General features: G+C 39.9%; 1 protein-coding gene and 1 long non-coding RNA gene across 6 annotated transcripts in view; one reads left to right on the forward strand and one right to left on the reverse strand.

The window, feature by feature from the left end:
- Window positions 1-19,777, forward strand: part of SLC39A12 (solute carrier family 39 member 12) — an 85,142-nt gene that overhangs the window by 48,628 nt on the left and 16,737 nt on the right. For all 5 annotated transcript variants that reach the window (XM_030940818.1, XM_030940820.1, XM_030940821.1 and 2 more), the window contains 2 exons: window positions 5,620-5,778; window positions 8,257-8,444. In XM_030940818.1, coding sequence (XP_030796678.1) covers window positions 5,620-5,778; window positions 8,257-8,444 — 347 coding nt within the window. The remainder of the gene's footprint in view (window positions 1-5,619; window positions 5,779-8,256; window positions 8,445-19,777) is intronic.
- On the reverse strand, window positions 6,869-15,638 carry LOC115900384. The gene is made up of 5 exons (XR_004060048.1): window positions 15,605-15,638; window positions 14,746-14,834; window positions 13,635-13,768; window positions 9,399-9,497; window positions 6,869-8,482 (listed from the first exon to the last, which is right to left on the reverse strand). It is a non-coding gene; the product is annotated as an uncharacterized LOC115900384 (long non-coding RNA).

Consider the following 19,777-nt stretch of genomic DNA (forward strand, 5'->3'; position numbering starts at 1 on the left):
TTTTGCATCGATGTTCAACAGGGATATTGGTCTAAAATTCTCTTTTTTTGTTGTGTCTCTGCCAGGCTTTGGTATCAGGAAGATGTTGGCCTCATAAAATGAGTTAGGGAGGATTCCCTCTTTTTCTATTGATTGGAATAGTTTCAGAAGGAATGGTACCAGCTCCTCCTTGTACCTCTGGTAGAATTCAGCTGTGAATCCATCTGGTCCTGGACTTTTTTTGGTGGGTAGGCTATTAATTATTGCCTCAATTTCAGAGCCTGCTGTTGGTCTATTCAGGGATTCAACTTCTTCCTGGTTTAGTCTTGGAAGAGTGTAAGTGTCCAGGAAATTATCCATTTCTTCTAGATTTTCTAGTTGATTTGCGTAGAGGTGTTTATAGTATTCTCTGATGGTAGTTTGTATTTCTGTGGGGTCCGTGGTGATATCCCCTTTATAATTTTTTATTGCGTCTATTTGATTCTTCTCTCTTTTCTTCTTTATTAGTCTTTTTAGCGGTCTGTCAATTTTGTTGATCTTTTCAAAAAACCAACTCCTAGATTCATTGATTTTTTGGAGGGTTTTTTGTGTCTCTATCTCCTTCACTTCTGCTCTGATCTTAGTTATTTCTTGCCTTCTGCTAGCTTTTGAATGTGTTTGCTCTTGCCTCTCTAGTTCTTTTAATTGTGATGTTAGAGTGTCAATTTTAGATCTTTCCAGCTTTCTCTTGTGGACATTTAGTGCTATAAATTTCCCTCTACACACTGCTTTAAATGTGTCCCAGAGATTCTGGTATGTTGTATCTTTGTTCTCATTGGTTTCAAAGAACATCTTTATTTCCGCTTTCATTTCGTTATGTACCCAGTAGTCATTCAGGAGCAGGTTGTTCAGTTTCCATGTAGTTGAGCGGTTTTGATTGAGTTTCTTAGTCCTGAGTTCTAGTTTGATTGCACTGTGGTCTGAGAGACAGTTTGTTATAATTTCTGTTCTTTTACATTTGCTAAGGAGTGCTTTACTTCCAATTATGTGGTCAATTTTGGAATAAGTGCAATGTGGCGCTGAGAAGAATGTATATTCTGTTGATTTGGGGTGGAGAGTTCTATAGATGTCTATTAGGTCTGCTTGGTGCAGAGATGAGTTCAATTCCTGGATATCCTTGTTAACTTTCTGTCTCGTTGATCTGTCTAATGTTGACAGTGGAGTGTTGAAGTCTCCCATTATTATTGTATGGGAGTCTAAGTCTCTTTGTAAGTCTCTAAGGACTTGCTTTATGAATCTGGGTGCTCCTGTATTGGGTGCATATATATTTAGGATAGTTAGCTCTTCCTGTTGAATTGATCCCTTTACCATTATGTAATGGCCCTCTTTGTCTCTTTTGATCTTTGATGGTTTAAAGTCTGTTTTATCAGAGACTAGCATTGCAACCCCTGCTTTTTTTTGTTCTCCATTTGCTTGGTAGATCTTCCTCCATCCCTTTATTTTGAGCCTATGTATGTCTCTGCATGTGAGATGGGTCTCCTGAATACAGCAGACTGATGGGTCTTGACTCTTTATCCAGTTTGCCAGTCTGTGTCTTTTAATTGGAGCATTTGGTCCATTTACATTTAAGGTTAATATTGTTATGTGTGAACTTGATCCTGCCATTATGATATTAACTGGTTATTTTGCTCATTAGTTGATGCAGTTTCTTCCTAGCCTCGATGGTCTTTACATTTTGGCATGTTTTTGTAATGGCTGGTACTGGTTGTTTCTTTCCATGTTTAGGGCTTCCTTCAGGGTCTCTTGTAAGGCAGGCCTGATGGTGACAAAATCTCTAAGCATTTGCTTATCTGTAAAGGATTTTATTTCTCCTTCACTGATGAAACTTAGTTTGGCTGGATATGAAATTCTGGGTTTAAAATTCTTTTCTTTAAGAATGTTGAATATTGGCCCCCACTCTCTTCTGGCTTGTAGAGTTTCTGCCGAGAGATCTACTGTTAGTCTGATGGGCTTCCCTTTGTGGGTAACCCAACCTTTCTCTCTGGCTGCCCTTAAGATTTTTTCCTTCTTTTCAACTTTGGTGAATCTGGCAATTATGTGTCTTGGAGTTGCTCTTCTCGAGGAGTATCTTTGTGGCGTTCTCTGTATTTCCTGAATTTGAATGTTGGCCTGCCCTACTAGGTTGGGGAAGTTCTCCTGGATGATATCCTGAAGAGTGTTTTCCAGCTTGGTTCCATTTTCCCCCTCACTTTCAGGCACCCCAATCAGACGTAGATTTGGTCTTTTTACATAATCCCATACTTCTTGCAGGCTTTGTTCATTTCTTTTTCTTCTTTTTTCTTTTGGTTTCTCTTCTCGCTTCATTTCATTCATTTGATCCTCAATCGCTGATACTCTTTCTTCCAGTTGATCGAGTCGGTTACTGAAACTTGTGCATTTGTCACATATTTCTCGTGTCATGGTTTTCATCTCTGTCATTTCATTTATGACCTTCTCTGCATTAATTATTCTAGCTATCAATTCTTCCACTCTTTTTTCAAGATTTTTAGTTTCTTTGCGCTGGGTACGTAATTCCTCCTTTAGCTCTGAGAAGTTTGATGGACTGAAACCTTCTTCTCTCATCTCGTCAAAGTCATTCTCTGACCAGCTTTGATCCATTGCTGGCGATGAGCTGTGCTCCTTTACAGGGGGAGATGCGCTCTTATTTTTTGAATTTCCAGCTTTTCTGCCCTGCTTCTTCCCCATCTTTGTGGTTTTATCTGCCTCTGGTCTTTGATGATGGTGACGTACTGATGGGGTTTTGGTATAGGTGTTCTTCCTGTTTGATAGTTTTCCTTCTCACAGTCAGGACCCTCAGCTGTAGGTCTGTTGGAGATTGCTTGAGGTCCACTCCAGACCCTGTTTGCCTGGGTATCAGCAGCAGAGGTTGCAGAAGATAGAATATTGCTGAACAGTGAGTGTACCTGTCTGATTCTTACTTTGGAAGCTTCCTCTCAGGGGTGTACTCCACCCTGTGAGGTGTGGGGTGTCAGACTGCCCCTAGTGGGGGATGTCTCCCAGTGAGGCTACTCAGGGGTCAGGGACCCACTTGATCAGGCAGTCTGTCCGTTCTCAGATCTCAACCTCCGTGTTGGGAGATCCACTGCTCTCCTCAAAGCTGTCAGACAGAGTCGTTTGCGTCTGCAGAGGTTTCTGCTGCTTTTTTTGTTGTTGTTGTTTAGCTGTGCCCTGTCCCCAGAGGTGGAGTCTACAGAGACAGGCAGGTTTCCTTAAGCTGCTGTGAGCTCCACCCAGTTCAAGCTTCCCAGTGGCTTTGTTTACCTACTTAAGCCTCAGCAATGGCGGGCGCCCCTCCCCCAGCCTCGCTGCTCCCTTGAGGTTAGATCGCAGACTGCTGTGCTAGCAATGAGGGAGGCTCCGTGGCCGTGGGACCCTCCCGGCCAGGTTTGGGTATAATCTTCTGGTGTGCCTGCTTGCTTAAAGTGCAGTATTGGGGTGGGAGTTACCCGATTTTCCAGGTGTTGTGTGTCTCAGTTCCCCTGGCTAGGAAAAGGGATTCCCTTCCCCCTTGCGCTTCCCAGGTGAGGCGATGCGTCGCCCTGCTTCAGCTCTCGCTGGTCAGGCTGCAGCAGCAGACCAGCACCAATTATCCGGCACTCCCTAGTGAGATGACCCCGGTACCTCAGTTGACGATGCAGAAATCACTGGTCTTCTGTGTCGCTCACGCTGGGAGTTGGAGACTGGAGCTGTTCCTATTTGGCCATCTTGCTCCGCCCCCCTCCAGGCCATCTTTGAAACACAGTAAATGGAGCTATCTTCTAGATGTTAATTTGGGCTCTATCTGCTATTTACTGAAGTTATTTATATCACAGTGTGGGATATGATATGAATCAATTCGTACTCCCCAAATAAGATGGCAAACCACATTATAATGCAATCTCCCTTGTAGTCTTAGGCCGTGTAACAGTTAGAAACCAGGAAGTATCCTCTTTCTATTTTTATTGAACACAATTATTAGAATTATGCATTCAGGCCAGGTGCAGTGGCTCACGCCTATAATCCCAGTACTTTGGGAGGCTGAGGCGTGTGGATTACCATAGGTCAGGAGTTCAAGACTAGCCTGACCAACATGGTGAAACCCCATCTCTACTAAAAATACAGCAAAATGAGGCAGGCATGGTGGCATGTGCCTCAGGAGGCTGAGACAGGAGAATGGTGTGAACCTGGGAGGCGGAGCTTGCAGTGAGATTGTGCCACTACACTCCAGCCTGGGTGAGAGAGCAGGACTCTGCCAAAAAAAAAAAAAAAAAAAAAAAAAATTATGCATTTAGTTCTAACAGTAACAGTAACTACTACTTACACCTGTCACACAATATATATGCAACCGAATAATTAATGGAAGTTTAGACTATGACAATTGATTAATGACTATTCTTATCAAATGGTCTACCTAGGCAGATTACTACCAAAATAAGTACTATGCTCGAAATACTTTTTCTGCTTGTGAGTCATTCAACTCTACAATTGAGTTATACTAACATGCAATTTAGATTTTTCAGAACAGAAATTCTGTCCATTAAAAAGCTGAAACCAATTATGATCAAAATTATTTCATTGGCTCTCTCCTGACCAGTTAATACATATTATACAATAGAATTCCATGAAGACGGAAGCTTCTCTTTATCTTGTTCAACATCTAACTGGCCTAGTGCTGAAAGTTATCTTGCAGGAAGATGAAAACATTGAGTACTTATTGCAAAGCTAACTTTGGGGCCAGAAATGTTGGTCGTGGTTCTATTGAAGTCACAGTGGGGAGTGAATGGGGTGCTTCAGGGAAGTCATTAGCACCCACCAGAAAGGGAAACAAAACAATCACACAATGACAGAAAGCACACTGCCCTAGACTGACACAGAAAGTCTAACTCACATAAACAGCTTTGCGAAATAGACTCCATTTTAATGACTTTCCCCTGGGAAGTTTGTCTTGGCCCACTTGGTCTGCTACAACAAACTACCATAAACTGGATGGCTTCTAAACAACAAAAGTTTCTTTCTTGTGGTCCTGGAGCCTAGAAGTCCAAGATCAAGGTGCAAGACAAGAGCCAACTTTCTGGTTGTAGATGGCGCCTTCCTACAGCGGGAAGTGGCAGAAGGGGCAAGGGAACTCCTTGGCATCTCTTTTATAAGGGTATTAATTCCATTCCAAAGGCCCTACCTCCTAATACCACACACTAGGGGAATAAGTTTAAACGTATGAATTTTGGGGAGACACAAACATTTAGTCTATAGCAAGGTTCTTAAATTATTTTGAAATGCGTTACAAAAGACAGACGGGAAGGTCATCAGTGGTATCTGGGGAGGTTACAACATGGTTTTTACTTTCTTCTTTAGGCATAACTGCATAAGATGTTAAAATAAGGAATGCCAGCATGTAATTTATCTCATTAGACCAGTTAGCAAAACAGTGACCATACGTTCAAGTGTGTTGGTTATCACACTTAAATCTCTAGTCCTGACTTTTGCTGAAACAAAGTGATGGTATTTCATTAGATGGAATATAAGAATGTCAAGGGTAGGTGGGAAAGCTGGTTGGTTTTGAAGGATTTGGTGAAATATGTAACACTCTGTTAATGCTTCTTCTGTGTTTATCTGGTTCTTTAGGTAAAGTCATTAGTTTGTTAGCAATCATGATTCTGGTTGGGGACAGCCTGCATAATTTTGCAGATGGCCTAGCCATAGGAGCAGCCTTCTCCTCATCATCCGAGTCAGGAGTGACCACCACGATTGCTATCTTGTGTCATGAAATCCCACACGAAATGGGTAAGTTCAGCAATGGAATTACTGTTTCTGGCTTGTTGAGAAAGAAATAACATCTTTCCAGCTATGGTTTACTAGGATTCTTTTTCTCACCTAGGATTGAAAGATGAATTCTTTCCTTTTATAATTTATTTAAACCATAAGAAGAGGAGGAGTAGAAAAATAACTCCTGTACCTTGGAATAAAATCCAGTTAAACTCCTTTCTGATGTTTCCCAGGGCCAGAAATGACTCTATTTGGATTCCAGAGAATTCCATATGGGAGAGAGTCATTCAGAGAAATACTTTAAAGAATTTTGACAAGGACTTTAAAATCTACATATTAAATGTGAGAAAAATATTAGGAGGGAAACTTTATCCATCACATCAGCAAACGGGCCAGTAAGATAAAATCACATTTAAATTAAAACCGGCCAGGCATGGTGGCTCACAGCTGTAATCCCAGCACTTTGGGACGCCAAGGCAAGTGCATCACCTGAGGACAGGAGTTCGAGACCAGCCTGACCAACAGGGTAAAAGGCATCTTCCGTTAAATGATAATTATATTTTCCTTTCCTATTAAACTTCGGGAGACTTTGCTGTGCTCTTAAGCTCTGGACTTTCTATGAAGACTGCCATCCTGATGAATTTTATAAGTTCCCTAACTGCCTTCATAGGATTATACATTATACTAAAAACAAAAAGTTAGCCAGGTGTGGTGGCCCAGGCCTGTAACCCCAGCTATTTGGGAGGCTGAAGTGAGAGAATTGCTTGAACTCAGGAGGTGGAGTTTTCAGTGAGCTGAGATTGTGCCATTGCACTCCAGTCCAGGTAACAGCGTGAGACTCCATCTCAAAAACAAAAACAAAAAACCAAACCATGGTTTCATCAACCTGACTTATACAAAATGTTTAAAGCCAAGCCTAGCATTGAAATGACAGGTGTGTGGTGCAAATGCTCATAAATCTCTTTTTCTGGATAATCTTAGTTGCCCTGTAACTTTTTTTTTCTTTTAATTTTTGTGGGTCCATGGTGGTTGCATGTATTAATAGAGTACGTGAGATGTTTTGATCCAGGTATGTAATGCATAAGAATCATACCATGCAAAATTGGGTATCCATTCCCTCAAGCATTTATCGTTTGTGTTACAAGCTATCCAATTTTACTCTTTCAGTTATTTTTAAATGTACAAATTAAATGATTATTGACCATAGTCACCCTGTTGTGCTGTCAAATACTAGGTCTTATTCATTCTTTCTAATTTTTTTTTTTGTAGTGATTAACCATCTTTACCTCACCTCGACCTTCCCCTATCACCCCACTACCCTTCCCAGCCTCTGGTAACCTTCTTCTATTCTCTAACTCCATGAATTCAATTGTTTTGACTTTTAGGTCCCACAAATAAGTGAGAACAATATAGCCCTGTTCTTTGCCTCCCAGGACACAAGATGGGTTAGAACAGACATTTCTGAAACAGACCCAGAAATAGTAGAGGCTGGTCTGGCATAGGCTCCCAAGGGAGAGGGCTCTTCACAGTCTCTCTGCTTCCACTTTCGCACCTACGTTACCCCTAGGAAACTCTTGCCCTATTGTGCTTGGAGTCCGTTGCTCAGAGTCCTGACACTGACTCATTATTGACCTATCCTTCTTGGAGCAGTTTATCCAAGGTCCTTCCTGGGCACATTAAAATGCACCTGGTCTGGAAGCCATCCCCTATCTATGGTCCTGAGTTTTGCTACTACAACAGTAATGTAGCCCCCAATCCTCAACCCAAAACCACAGGGCAGTGTGACAGTCTACAGCAGGCCAACAGAGATGTTTCAAGCCCAGTTCATGGGAACAGTTATGCAATGGAATTAGAAAGCTGGGTCCCCAAGCTGTCTCTTTATTGAATTTTAGTCTCAATCCCCCAAACTAAGAAGTAGATGCTCTCACATTTACTAATAGATCAATCTTCTCTTGGAGGGAAGGCATGGAGACAATGAGATGATTTTCCTATAATCATTTTCTAAAGGGAAAAATTTGTCTCCTAACCAACTTCTGCAGTGCTTTAAAAATCTCATATTAAGTAGTTTTCTCTCCCCACAGCAGTTTCTGCATAAGTAAATAATGAAAGCCCATATAGTGTCATGATTTCACCTGGCAAATTTCCAGGCCCAAAGATTTAGAAACCCTGGGACAGCGAGTGGCTACTTTGCATTTATCTAAGTTGGAAATGTCATAGGATATCAAGAACTCAAGAATATGTCACAGACCTCTTGTATATACAATCTTTAGGAGCAGCCAAAGGAATAGAACTCTTGAAATGCAACTTCCTGACAGTACGATGAATGGGCTACAAATTCTAGAGAAATATAGAAAAGCATTTTATTTACTGATCACTCAACTCTACCTATAAAATTGGTTCCGGTGCTGACATTTGAAATAGCTAATAGTGCGTTACTTTAGCAAAGGCATCTTCCGTTAAATGATAATTATATTTTCCTTTCCTCTTAAACTTCAGGAGACTTTGCTGTGCTCTTAAGCTCTGGACTTTCTATGAAGACCGCCATCCTGATGAATTTTGTAAGTTCCCTAACTGCCTTCATAGGATTATACATTGGCCTTTCTGTGTCAGCTGATCCATGCGTTCAAGACTGGATCTTCACAGTCACTGCTGGGATGTTCTTATATTTATCCTTGGTTGAAATGGTAAGCTTGGTGGCTTTTCTATTTGGGTTTTCTAAACACTGAAAATGTAAAACAGAGAAAAAAAACCCAGTAAAAATGGAAGGATAAATGAGTAGAAGAGAAGACTTTATAAAACAGTATAAACTATTAAGGAAATATTCTTTGTACTCCCAGAAAGTGCATTCTAGGCAGAAAGAATGTAATTTGAGGTACAGAAAATATTGACATTTTCTGTAGCGTTAAAGTGACAGGTGTGTGATAGCAGTTGCATGTAAAACTTTTTTCTTTTAGTGAATTTAAGTGGAAAGAATGAAATGTTCGTAATCTTCAAAAAGTAATCATCAGCTCATTTGATTCCAGCTTTGTATCTATATATGATGCCTATATTTCCAGTTGAAAAATGAAAAGTTCTGTCAATCAGCCAGTTACTTTATTTTTACAATGTGAAAGTTCTGTTAAATAGCCAGCTATTTTATTTATACAATGGAAAATAATTCAACTGAATTTGTCATTGAATTAAATCACTGACTTAATTAACCAAATGTATTTTTAAAAATAATGATTACATCTTTTAAGTTTTAATTGCCAAGGGGCCATTGCACTGATGAAATGGGAAAGAAAGTTTTTTATAGTATTTGGTCTCTAAAATTGCAACGTATGTTTCCTATAGAGCTCCTTGTTGACCCTAATGATAACTCAGTCATTGGTTTTCTTTCTGTATCACATGGTGAGGGAATTGAACCTGGGAAATTTCACATTGTCTTGCTTCTTAAATTCTGGTCTCCATAAGATAAAAGTCTTTTTGAAAGTCACTCTCTATTGGGCTTGTTTACAACTTAAAAAATATCTAAAGGTAAAATCGTATCGATTATCCCTTATCATGGGTTGGAATATGGCAAATAAAAATGAAATAAAATAACCAAAGAAGGATTTAAGGCTGAAATCAAGCTGAATAAAAGTCAGATGTGTTATTACCTGTGTCCCGGAGAAGAAAAAGTAAACTAATGTTGAAGGCAATATGTGGAACCGATTCATTGAGATGGACTACTAATGATGCAGAATCCAACCACTGTCCTGGAAGTAAAAGATACGTTTCATAAGGAAAAAAATATAGGAGGCAGAAACCTGTGCTGCTACAACCAAAATAGCAGTGCGTTGTTGAAGTAAGTCTTAATAAGGGGATTCTCAAAGTAAACCTTGCCATTTTTAAACCCCACTCTAAGGCTCCTGAGTTTCCAGGGGTTTTTCTTAACTCGTATGAGATGCATGCAGATGAGGTAAACACCAAATGTCCTTCCATATTTAGAAATGTTCTTATATATTATTTGTGATGCTCTGAGCACATTCTAATTTTGATAATAAGGTGAAAAGTGGAGCAAATTTTGACCCAGCAATCCCATTACTGGATATATATCCAAAGGAATATAAATCATTCTATTATAAAGATATATGCAGCACTATACATAATAGCAAAGACATGGAATCAACCCAAATGCCCAGCAGTGATGGACTAGATAAAGCAAATGTGATACATATGCACCATGGAATAATATGCAGTCATAAGAAGGAATGGGATCATGTCCTTTGCAGGGACATGGATGAAGCTAGCAGCCATTATCCCCAGCAAACTAATGCAGGAAGAGAAAACCAAACACTGCATGTTCTTACTTATAAGTGGGAGCTGAACAATGAGAACCTGTGGACACAGGGACAGGAACAACACACACTGGGGCCTGTCGGGGGAGGGTAGGGGTGGGGAGAGCATTAGGGTAAAGAGCTAATGCATGCCGGGCTTCATACCTAGGTGATGGGTTGATAGGTGCAGCAAACCACTATGGCACACATTTACCTATGTAACAAATCTACATATGTACCCAGGAACCTAAAAAAAATAAAATAAAGCGGAGCAAATTTTACCCCTTTTTCTGAACCTATCCCCCAACCTGAGGTCAATGTTATGGAATCCTGCGATTCTTTCAACTTGAGAAATCTGTATTTACAGTTTTTTTGTGACTTTGAAACCACAGTCACTCACCATTTAATGATGTGAGCTATCCTTTGTTTAAACTATACGCTCTTGAAGGTAATGTGTGGAACACATCAGTCCTCAGATTCGCTCTTGAGCTTCCTAATTTTCAACTTTCGATTTCTAATTTCTCTTTATGGCTCAGTTCAGGGCAATTGCTGGATTCTTTTGAAGTTTACTCTGTTTTTCACACAGACTGGTTCTCTCTTTGAGTAGATGAATGTCGATGTCTGTAGTCGATTTGTTTTCTTTGCTTTTGTCTACTCTCCCAGAATTGACCTGGGAAGGTTATCAAGAGTCATTTGTCATGCAGAACCCTAAGCTAAATATGTCATTTTCCTTTCAATGTTCCTGCTCCTTTTCTTGTAAGGGTAAGCAATTGCTTATAAGAAAGCAATGTGACTGATATCCTGTGAGATTCCAACTGGCATAAATCTTGACCCTATTGCAAATAACTATTAGCCGAGGAAAAACCAGCATCCTGGCAGAAAGACAGGAAAAAAAATACTTGTGAGTTTCCCGGGGCTACTTCCTATCATCCAGGTCGCTTGCTCTCACGGCCTTCAGAGCAACTTCTAAACAAACGCAGCGCTTTCACATAGCAATAACTTTAACTGTTACTGTTCTCTGGGGCCATGCCAAAGAAAATACTCGGTCATTTAAAGGGAAGAAAACAAGGTTGCAAAGACTCTGTGAACAGCAAATAAAATAAATGCAGCAACTAAAGGGTAAAGCGGAATACTAGATAGAATATACTAGTTAATTGCTAAATCCTGGATATTAACCAGGCACCTTCTGAACAAGGTTAATGTCAAAAGACTAGCTAGATCTTTGTTTGTTTGTTTGAAAGAAATTGGGTGTGTTATTTCAAAGCCCCCAGAGAACAAGAACTAGAGACATAAATGAGGCCATTAGCAATGAGGTCAGTAAAGAAGAAAGTCCTCTCCAGGGAAAAGTGCCAGCCTTAATTCTCCAAAGTAGAATTGGTTTATTCAAGCACACTAACTCCAAATTGCATTGAAGCATGTCTAAAGGAAGTTAAGAATGAATGCCGCTCTGGGTGGCCAGAGGAAATTAATGCTCTGTTATGAAGATCAGTGTCCTAGACTGGGTTTCCTTCAAAGCAGGTGGGAAGACAAAGGACAGGGTGAAAGCAATTCATCTGGGAGGTGATCCCAGGGAGCAGAAGTGAAGGGCCAGCGAACTGAAACAGAGAAGGAAGAAAAGTCAATACCATCTGTGTTTTTATTAAGTTGACCAGGACTATGGGAACACGATCACACAGGACCTTCTCATGAGGCTCAAGAAATATATCTCAGAATAGTTTACCTAGGAAAGGAAGAGGCTTTATGTACAGGCTCTTGTCCCTGTGTTCAACACTGGCCCTGCCAGCATTACCTCCCCATCTCCACTTCCAGGATATACACACTTGAGTACTAAGAGCATTCCCGTAAAGGGGCTCAAGCCATCACATCAAAGAAGCCCAGGGCAGGAGAAAGAGGAATGCAGTGTGGACCAGAAGCAAGACTCTGCAAAACCAATCAACACCTCCTTGGAATGGGTCTCTGCAGCAGTGATTGGGGTCAGAGATGGGAATGAGTGCATCTGAAATAGCACACGTGTGATGTCTATCAACGGTTGACTCCCTCCACTCCTCAAATGCCCTCCTTTCCTCTTAACACCCATCTCTCCCCAAGTCCCTTCGTGGTGATAGCCAGCCAAAATACCACAAAGACTTAATACAAAATAATAAGTAGGAGAAGCGCCAAACCCTGCTGGCCCTGAGGCCATAGTTGATATTCATCATCTCTGCTCTCCAGCATCCAATCCTGATCCTCCAGAGCTCCAAGCAGCACTTGCTTGGGTTGATCTACATTGTTCTCCTGGGAGGGTCAACTTAGGTCTTCACTGAAGGGTCTGAATGTTCACTGCTTTGTCCTTGTTAGGCTGTGTATCCTCTAGTTGCCTGGTGACCATTGTTACCAGGCATCAAGAAACACCAAGAGATGCTCCAAGAAATCTGAATTTCTAGCTGTGTTCCTTCTCTTCTCACCATGCAGCAGCACCCCTAACTCCTCAAGGTAATTGTTACAGGAAAGGGGTCCTAATCCAGACCCCAAGAGAGGGTTCTTGGATCTTGTGCAAGAAAGAATTGAGGGAGAGTCCACAGTGCAAAGAAAAAGCATGTTTATGAAGAAAGTAAAGGGATAAAAGAATGGCTACTCCATAGAGTAGCCCCAAGGGCTGCTGGTTGCCCATTTTCATGGTTATTTCTTGATGATATGCCAAACTAGGGGTGGATTATTCATGCCTCCCCTTTTTCGACCATCTGGGGCAACGTCCTGACATTGACATAGCATTTGTAAGCTGTTAAGGCACTGACGGGAGGATAGAAGTGAGGACGACCAGAAGTTACTCTCATCGCCATCTCGGTTTTGGTGGGATTTTGCTGGCTTCCTTACTGCTACTTGTTTTGTCAGCAAGGTCTTTATGACCTGTATCCTGTGCTGACCTCCTATCTCATCCTGTAATGTAGAATGGCTTAACTGTCTGGGAATGCAGCCCAGCAGGTCTCAGCCTCATTTTACCCAGCTCCTATTCAAGATGGGTTGCTCTTGTTCACATGCATCTGACATAATTACTAACAATTGCTCTTACCATTAGAGTAACTTTCTTCACTGTTCGTTGATCCATTAATATAGGGAGCCCCAAATGAGCACATGGTAGTGATAGTTTCAAGTTCACTGGAAACTTTATTGCCGGAGTTCTCAACCCCTGGTCCTGTTAGGAACCAGGCCGCACAGTAGGAGGTGAGCAGCAGGTGAGCAAACAAACCTTCATCCGTACTTACAGCCACTCTGCATTGCTCACCTGAGCTCTGCCTCCTGTCAGATCAGCGGGGGCATTAGGTTCTCACAGGAGCATGAACCTTGTAAACTGCACATGTGACGGATCTAGGTTGCACACTACTTATGAGAATCTAATGCCTGATGATTGGTCACTGTCTCCCATCAACCCCAGATAGGGCCGACTAGTTGCAGGAAAACAAGCTCAGGGCCCCCATTGATTCTATATTATGGTGAATTGCATAATTATTTCGCTATATATTACCATGTAATAATAATATAAATAAAGTACACAACCAATATAATGTGCTTGAATCATCCTGAAACCATCCCCCTCACCTCCGACCCTCAGTCTACGGAAAAACTGTCTTCCATGAAACCAGTCCCTGGGACCAAAAAGGTTGTGGACCACCACTTTCTTGTATTCCCTGGTGCATTCTCCCCAGGAACAGGGATCTGTGGTCTGACAGTACCTAAGTTTACAGGAACAGGGAGCATAAATACCCCAAGAGAAAAAACTAGCAATACCTATCTATCAATTGCTTCATAATTTTGTACTGTTTCTGCCCTAATCTCCATTATTTCCTTCCTTCTTACTTTGCATTTAATTTTCTCTTTACTTTCTTGCAGCTATGTAAGAGCATCTCATTTTGTCTGAGAGCTGAACATTCTTTCTAAGAAAATTCTCAGAATTGGAAATCTACAGGATTTCTTAAATCCAGCTTCTCTAAAGTTTATAAAAATGGCGCAACTAGAAAAAAAAGCCCTCAAAGTATTGTTTTTTTCCAGCACTTTGGATAAGAGAGACTATATTTTTAGCTAATATAATTTGTTATTTAAAGTATAAATTAGTTAATTAAAAAAACAAATGGGTTATGTCAAGGGAAGTTGGATCTGAAGCAAAGTTTCAAACCTTTAGGCATTTTTCTTAAGGTTTTTAGATCCTGCCAAAATGGTGTTTCCATAGCAACAGGACTATAGAAACCTCAAGGGACTGTCACTGTAGATGTAACCAGAGATGTCCCTGCAATGGGGGGAGCTGGACAACTGCCCAGGAATTTAGTACACTGATAGAACCCAGGCTGGTGGAGGAGCTGTAACTTAGGGAGGGAGCTAATGGGGAAGGAAGTACCTGTCCAGTTCATGCCAAAACAAAATAAAACAAAACCCAGGTACCCCCTCCAGGTGTATCCAAGGCAAATGAGTTGGAATAGGGGAAATACCCAATTTCAAACCCACTTCCCCCATCAACCTCCCTCACCATATAGGGTTCTAGATCTCTTCCCCCAACCCTCAAGTTTTTTGGATACTCTTTTAAAACTTCATTTCCTCTCCAAGACTATCCCTTATGTTTCTTCAACCTTATTTTACTTATCTAATAACTGTGCGGGTGGAGGGTTGGGGAGCCAGGAACCTCAAGAATACAAAGCAGTCACTTAGAGCGACTTACTTATCTTCCCTCTTGTGAGAAGTGCCTCCCAGAAGTAATACCACATCCAGACTTTTGCCTGGAGCACTTACAATTTCCAGATAATTTTCCTTATGTGAAAGGCAGGACAGAAAGTATTTTGAATATGAATTTAAGATCCTCTACCTTTAAAACATATCCAAAAATGCAAAAACCAAACCTGAGTATTAAATCCGGTCAATAAATAGGATTATCAGTATAGTTAATCCTCTCTACACTTATTGTAGGTTAGTAAATGTAGCAGCTTCAAGAACATGAATTGGGTAAAAACAAAAAAACATTAACTGAGTGACAAACATCCACCTTTCTAGCCAGGCTTCTCCTCTCTTCTTCATCATATGAGTATAAAATTAAACTAAACTAGAATCCTAGACTTTTAGAATATTGATCCCATTCCCTCCTCCCAATTTTTCTTTCTTTTTCTTGTAATTTATTGAGTTTGAATGAGTCTTTATCAAGGAAATCTAGACTCCAAGGCAATTCAGTCAAAGATCTACAATCACCAAGGTGGGTCTGGTAAATGAATCCTTTCTCCATCCAAAGGATGAGTAAGTCTTCCTTTCTTTGAAGTTTGGCAATACCTAACTGTAATTCTGTTAAACATCCACCCACAGGAAGAGAGTTTGTTTGAAAAAGACATATGAAGTAACCTTGATATACGTATTTGTTTTCAACAAATATTGTAGTTGAACTCAGTGAGTTCCATTGGCATCATTTTAAATATCCTCTGACTGAGAAAGAAATAGCAAGTATTCAAAACTCATTTCAGGCAGCAAAATTAATGTAATTTAACATTCACAATTATTTCTTAACAAAAGCAAGAAGGGTGAATCATTCTTACCAACAATTTTGAAAGACTTCTATTCTCTTTCTGTAAAAATCAGTCAAACCCCACACTTAGAAATTTTCTACTGAGAAAATGAGTAATTAAGCCAACTTTGGTGAAGGCTGAATTCTCCCTGTAATTAAAAGAAATTGACCATCAGAAATGTTGGTATTTTTCTACTCCTCATTCCTCTTTTCTTCTAACTAATTTCTCAGATCATGCACACACATACACACAGATCTTCCGAAGCAGTTATTTTAAAAATGCAGTTGGCCCTAGAACGACATAGGTTTGAACTGCATGGGTTCACTTACACTCAGATTTTCTTCCGCCTCTACCACCCCTGAGACAGCAAGACCAACCCTTCCTCTTTCTCCTCCTCCTCCTCCTCAGTCCCCTCAATGTGAAGATGAGGATGAAGACCTATATAATTATCCACTTCTGCTTAATGAATAGTAAATGTATTTTCTCTTCTTTATGATTTTCTTTCCTTTTCATTTCATTTTGCTTCTCTTTTCTTTCTTCTTTTCTTTCCCAAAACAAAATAATACAAAGCCCAAGTGCCCCCTCCAGGTATTTCCTTCCTTCCTTCCTTCCTTCCTTCCTTCCTTCCTTCCTTCCTTCCTTCCTTCCTTCCTTCCTTCCTCCCTCCCTCCCTCCCTCCCTCCCTCCCTCCTCCTTCCTTCCTTCCTTCCTTCCTTCCTTCCTTCCTTCCTTCCTTCCTTCCTTCCTTCCTTCCTTCCTTTGTTTTTTTGAGACAGTCTCACTTTGTCACTCAGGCTGGAGTGCAATGGTGTGATCTTGGCTTACTGCAGCCTCTGTCTCCCAGGTTCAAACAATTATCCTGCCTCAGCCTCTGGAATAGCTGGGATTGCAAGCGTGTGCCCCCATGCCCACTGATTTTTATGTTTTTAGTAGAGACGGGGTTTTGCCATGTTGGCCAGGCTGGTCTGGAACTCCTGGCCTCAAGTGATCCACCTGCCTCAGCCTCCCAAAATGCTGGGATTACAGGCGTGAGCCCCTGCACTCATCCCCCTTATGATTTTCTTAATAACATTTTATTTTCCTTAGCTTACTTTATTGTAAGAATGCTGTATATAATACACAGAGCATATAAAATACGTGTTAATTGTGCTATTGGTTAGGCTTCTGGTCAACAGGAAGCTATCAGTTGTTAAGTTTTGGGAGAGTCAAAAGTTATACATGAATTTTCAGCTGTGCGGGGATCAGCATCCTAACCCCCACATTGTTCAACTGAACTAAAGGTGGCTGACGTCTGTCTTTGCTGAGCTTTACCACTAAGAATTTGTCTAACTGAATCACTTCCCCTAAGGAAAAAAAGGAGAAGAGAATTGTTAAATACAAGTTTAAAGCAGGTAACATCTTTGTCTCTCCTAATTGTGCGTGACAGTGATGTGCTCTTTATCTTATAACTCACAGTTTTCAAAAAAAAAATTAATTTATCTTCTGCTGCAAACTGCTTCATGAATTGCCTTGGGAAGATCCCATTGAGAAGTGATAGACATATAAGATTCTGCATTTGAATTATTCAGCAAATAAAAGTTTTAAAGCTGAAGATTTTAAAATAACCTTGAGAAAAGCCTCCAGGTTGGCTGTCCCACATAAGCTGAGAGCTGTGGTCTTTGTTTTCTTGCATAATAAGGAAGGTTAAAACAGCTTTGTTAAGTTGTTTATTGAACATAAATACTAGTTGAAAAAGACCTAAACTCAAAACAGTGGGAACGAACCTCCCAATTTCAGGAGATTCTTGAGTCAACAGAGTGTTGAGGATTCTACTATTACTAATCAAATATGATTCTAAAATAGAACATATTCTAACATCCCTCTTTTGATTGATGTCAAAAGGGACAACCAAAAAAATGAATACCATGAAAAAAAGGAAAAGCACAAGATAGCCGTAACCAAACTTTTATTTGGATTCAACTCTCAGAAGATTGTTAAAAGCAAGAATTGATATAGTATTTGTAAGCAAACATTCCAGAGAAGATGTTTATTCTCCAGAATGTTGTAGAAAGAAAAATCCTGGAGGGCCTTTTTAAGACTCTGTGGCTGATAAAAGCTCATCTCTGTGCATATGTAACCGTCTCCACCAAGGTCCAATTAGAGGGTCAGCCAGATTCATTAAAAGAAAGACACTCCAGACTTCCCTCTGTCTTGTTTACAGCAAACCATCACAAATAAATTAGAAGTAGAAAACCCTGCAGTCTATTGAAAGGGCGGCTGGGCGCGGTAGCTCACACCTGTAATCCCAGCACTTTGAGAGGCGGAGACAGGTGGATCACGAGGTGAAGAGATCGAGACCATCCTGGCCAACATAATGAAACTGCTTCTCTACTAAAAACACAAAATAGCTGGGTGTGGTGGCGCACGCCTGTAGTCCAGCTTCTCAGGAGGCCAAGGCAGGAGAATCGCTTGAACCCGGGAGGCGGAGGTTGCAGTGAGCCAAGATCACACCACTGCACTCCAGTCTCCTAAGTAGCTTCAATCAAAAAAAAGGGCTTCAATCCTGCAAAAATTGATTAGTTTGTAGTTCTTACTGAAGCGTGAGGACATGAGAACTGAGTTTATGCTCAGGGACTTTGAGATCTAAACAAAACTCAGAATTTCATGTTTTATAGTGGAAAGTAATGACAATGAATATTTACCAGGTAGCAAGTGACATCTCTTATTGTCACATAGGTTCTTAGATCTACCCTAAATGGTGCTTTATTAAAAATATTGTAATACTATAATCTTTATATTATAATAAGCTAAAAAGCTAAACAATGATATTACAATAAGTTAAAAAGATAAGTAGTTAATCAGCATATTACAATAAGCAAAATATATCACAATAAGCTAAAAAGCTAAACAGTTAAAGCAAACTAAGAATTTTAGCGTTTTAGCTATCATGTTTGGGTCTGATCCAATTTAAGTTAATTTTTGTATATGGTGTTAGGTAAACATCCAACTTTATTATTGTTATTATTATTATTATTATTATTATTATTATTATTAGAGACAGAGTCTTGCTCTGTTGCCCAGGCTGCAGAGCAGTGGCATGATCATAGCTCACTGTAGCCTTGATCTCCTAGGATCAAGTGATTCTCCTACCTCAACCTCCCAAGTAACTGGAACTATATGCACATGCCACCATGCCCAGCTAATTAAAAACAAAATTTTTTTTTGTAGATTTGGAGTGTCACTATGTTGCCCAGGCTTGTCTTGAACTCTTGGCTTCAAGTGATCCTCTTGACTTGGCCTCCCAAAGTGTTGAGATTATAGTATGAGCCACCATGTTCAGCCTGTTCTTTTGAATGTATATATCCAGTTTCCCTAGCACCATCTGTTGAAAGGACTGTCCTTTGTCCATTGGATGGTTTTGGCACCCTTGTTGAAAATCAATTGATCATGTGTGCAAGACTTTGTTTCTGGGCTCTCTATTCTATTCTCTTGGTCTATATGCCTGTCTGTAGCCAGTACCACACTCATTTGATTATTCTAGTTTTGTACTAAGTTTTGAAATCAGGAAATGTAAGATCTCCAAATTTACTAGTTTTCAAGATTGTTTTGGCTATTTGAGGATCCTTTGAGATTTCATATGAATTTTAGGGTTAATTTTTCTATTTTTTAAAAAAAAGTGATTGGGATTTTGCTAGAGATTACCTTTAGTCTATAGTTTAAGTAATAGTGATATCTTAATAATACTACATTTTCCAATCCATGAACATGAGATGTCTTTCCATTTATGTGTTTTTAATTTCTTTCAGCAATGTTTTATAGTTTTCAGTGTACAAGTCTTTCACTTTCTTGGTTAATTTTATTTCTAGGTATTTTTTTCTTTTTGATGATATTGTAAGTAAATTTGTTTTCATTTCTTTTTGGATTGTTCATTGTTTGTGTTTATAAATGCAACTAATTTTGTGTGTTTATTTTGTCTTTCAACTTTGCTAAATGTATATATTTGGATTTTGTTTTAACATCTTGGGAGTGAAAAAATATATACCTACTGCTTAACAAATTATTATTTAACAGAAAGATGTGTTCTACAAGCAGTATTTTAAAAAGTATAATGCATAAAAATGTGTACATTAAAGACACATTTATAAGTCAGAAGGATTCCCCAACAATCACATAAGCCCTTTTCTCTTGTTTTGTTTTTGAAACCCACTGGAAACAGAAATCAAA

Source organism: Rhinopithecus roxellana, chromosome 11 (assembly GCF_007565055.1).
Source record: "Rhinopithecus roxellana isolate Shanxi Qingling chromosome 11, ASM756505v1, whole genome shotgun sequence".
NCBI lineage: Eukaryota > Metazoa > Chordata > Mammalia > Primates > Cercopithecidae > Rhinopithecus > Rhinopithecus roxellana.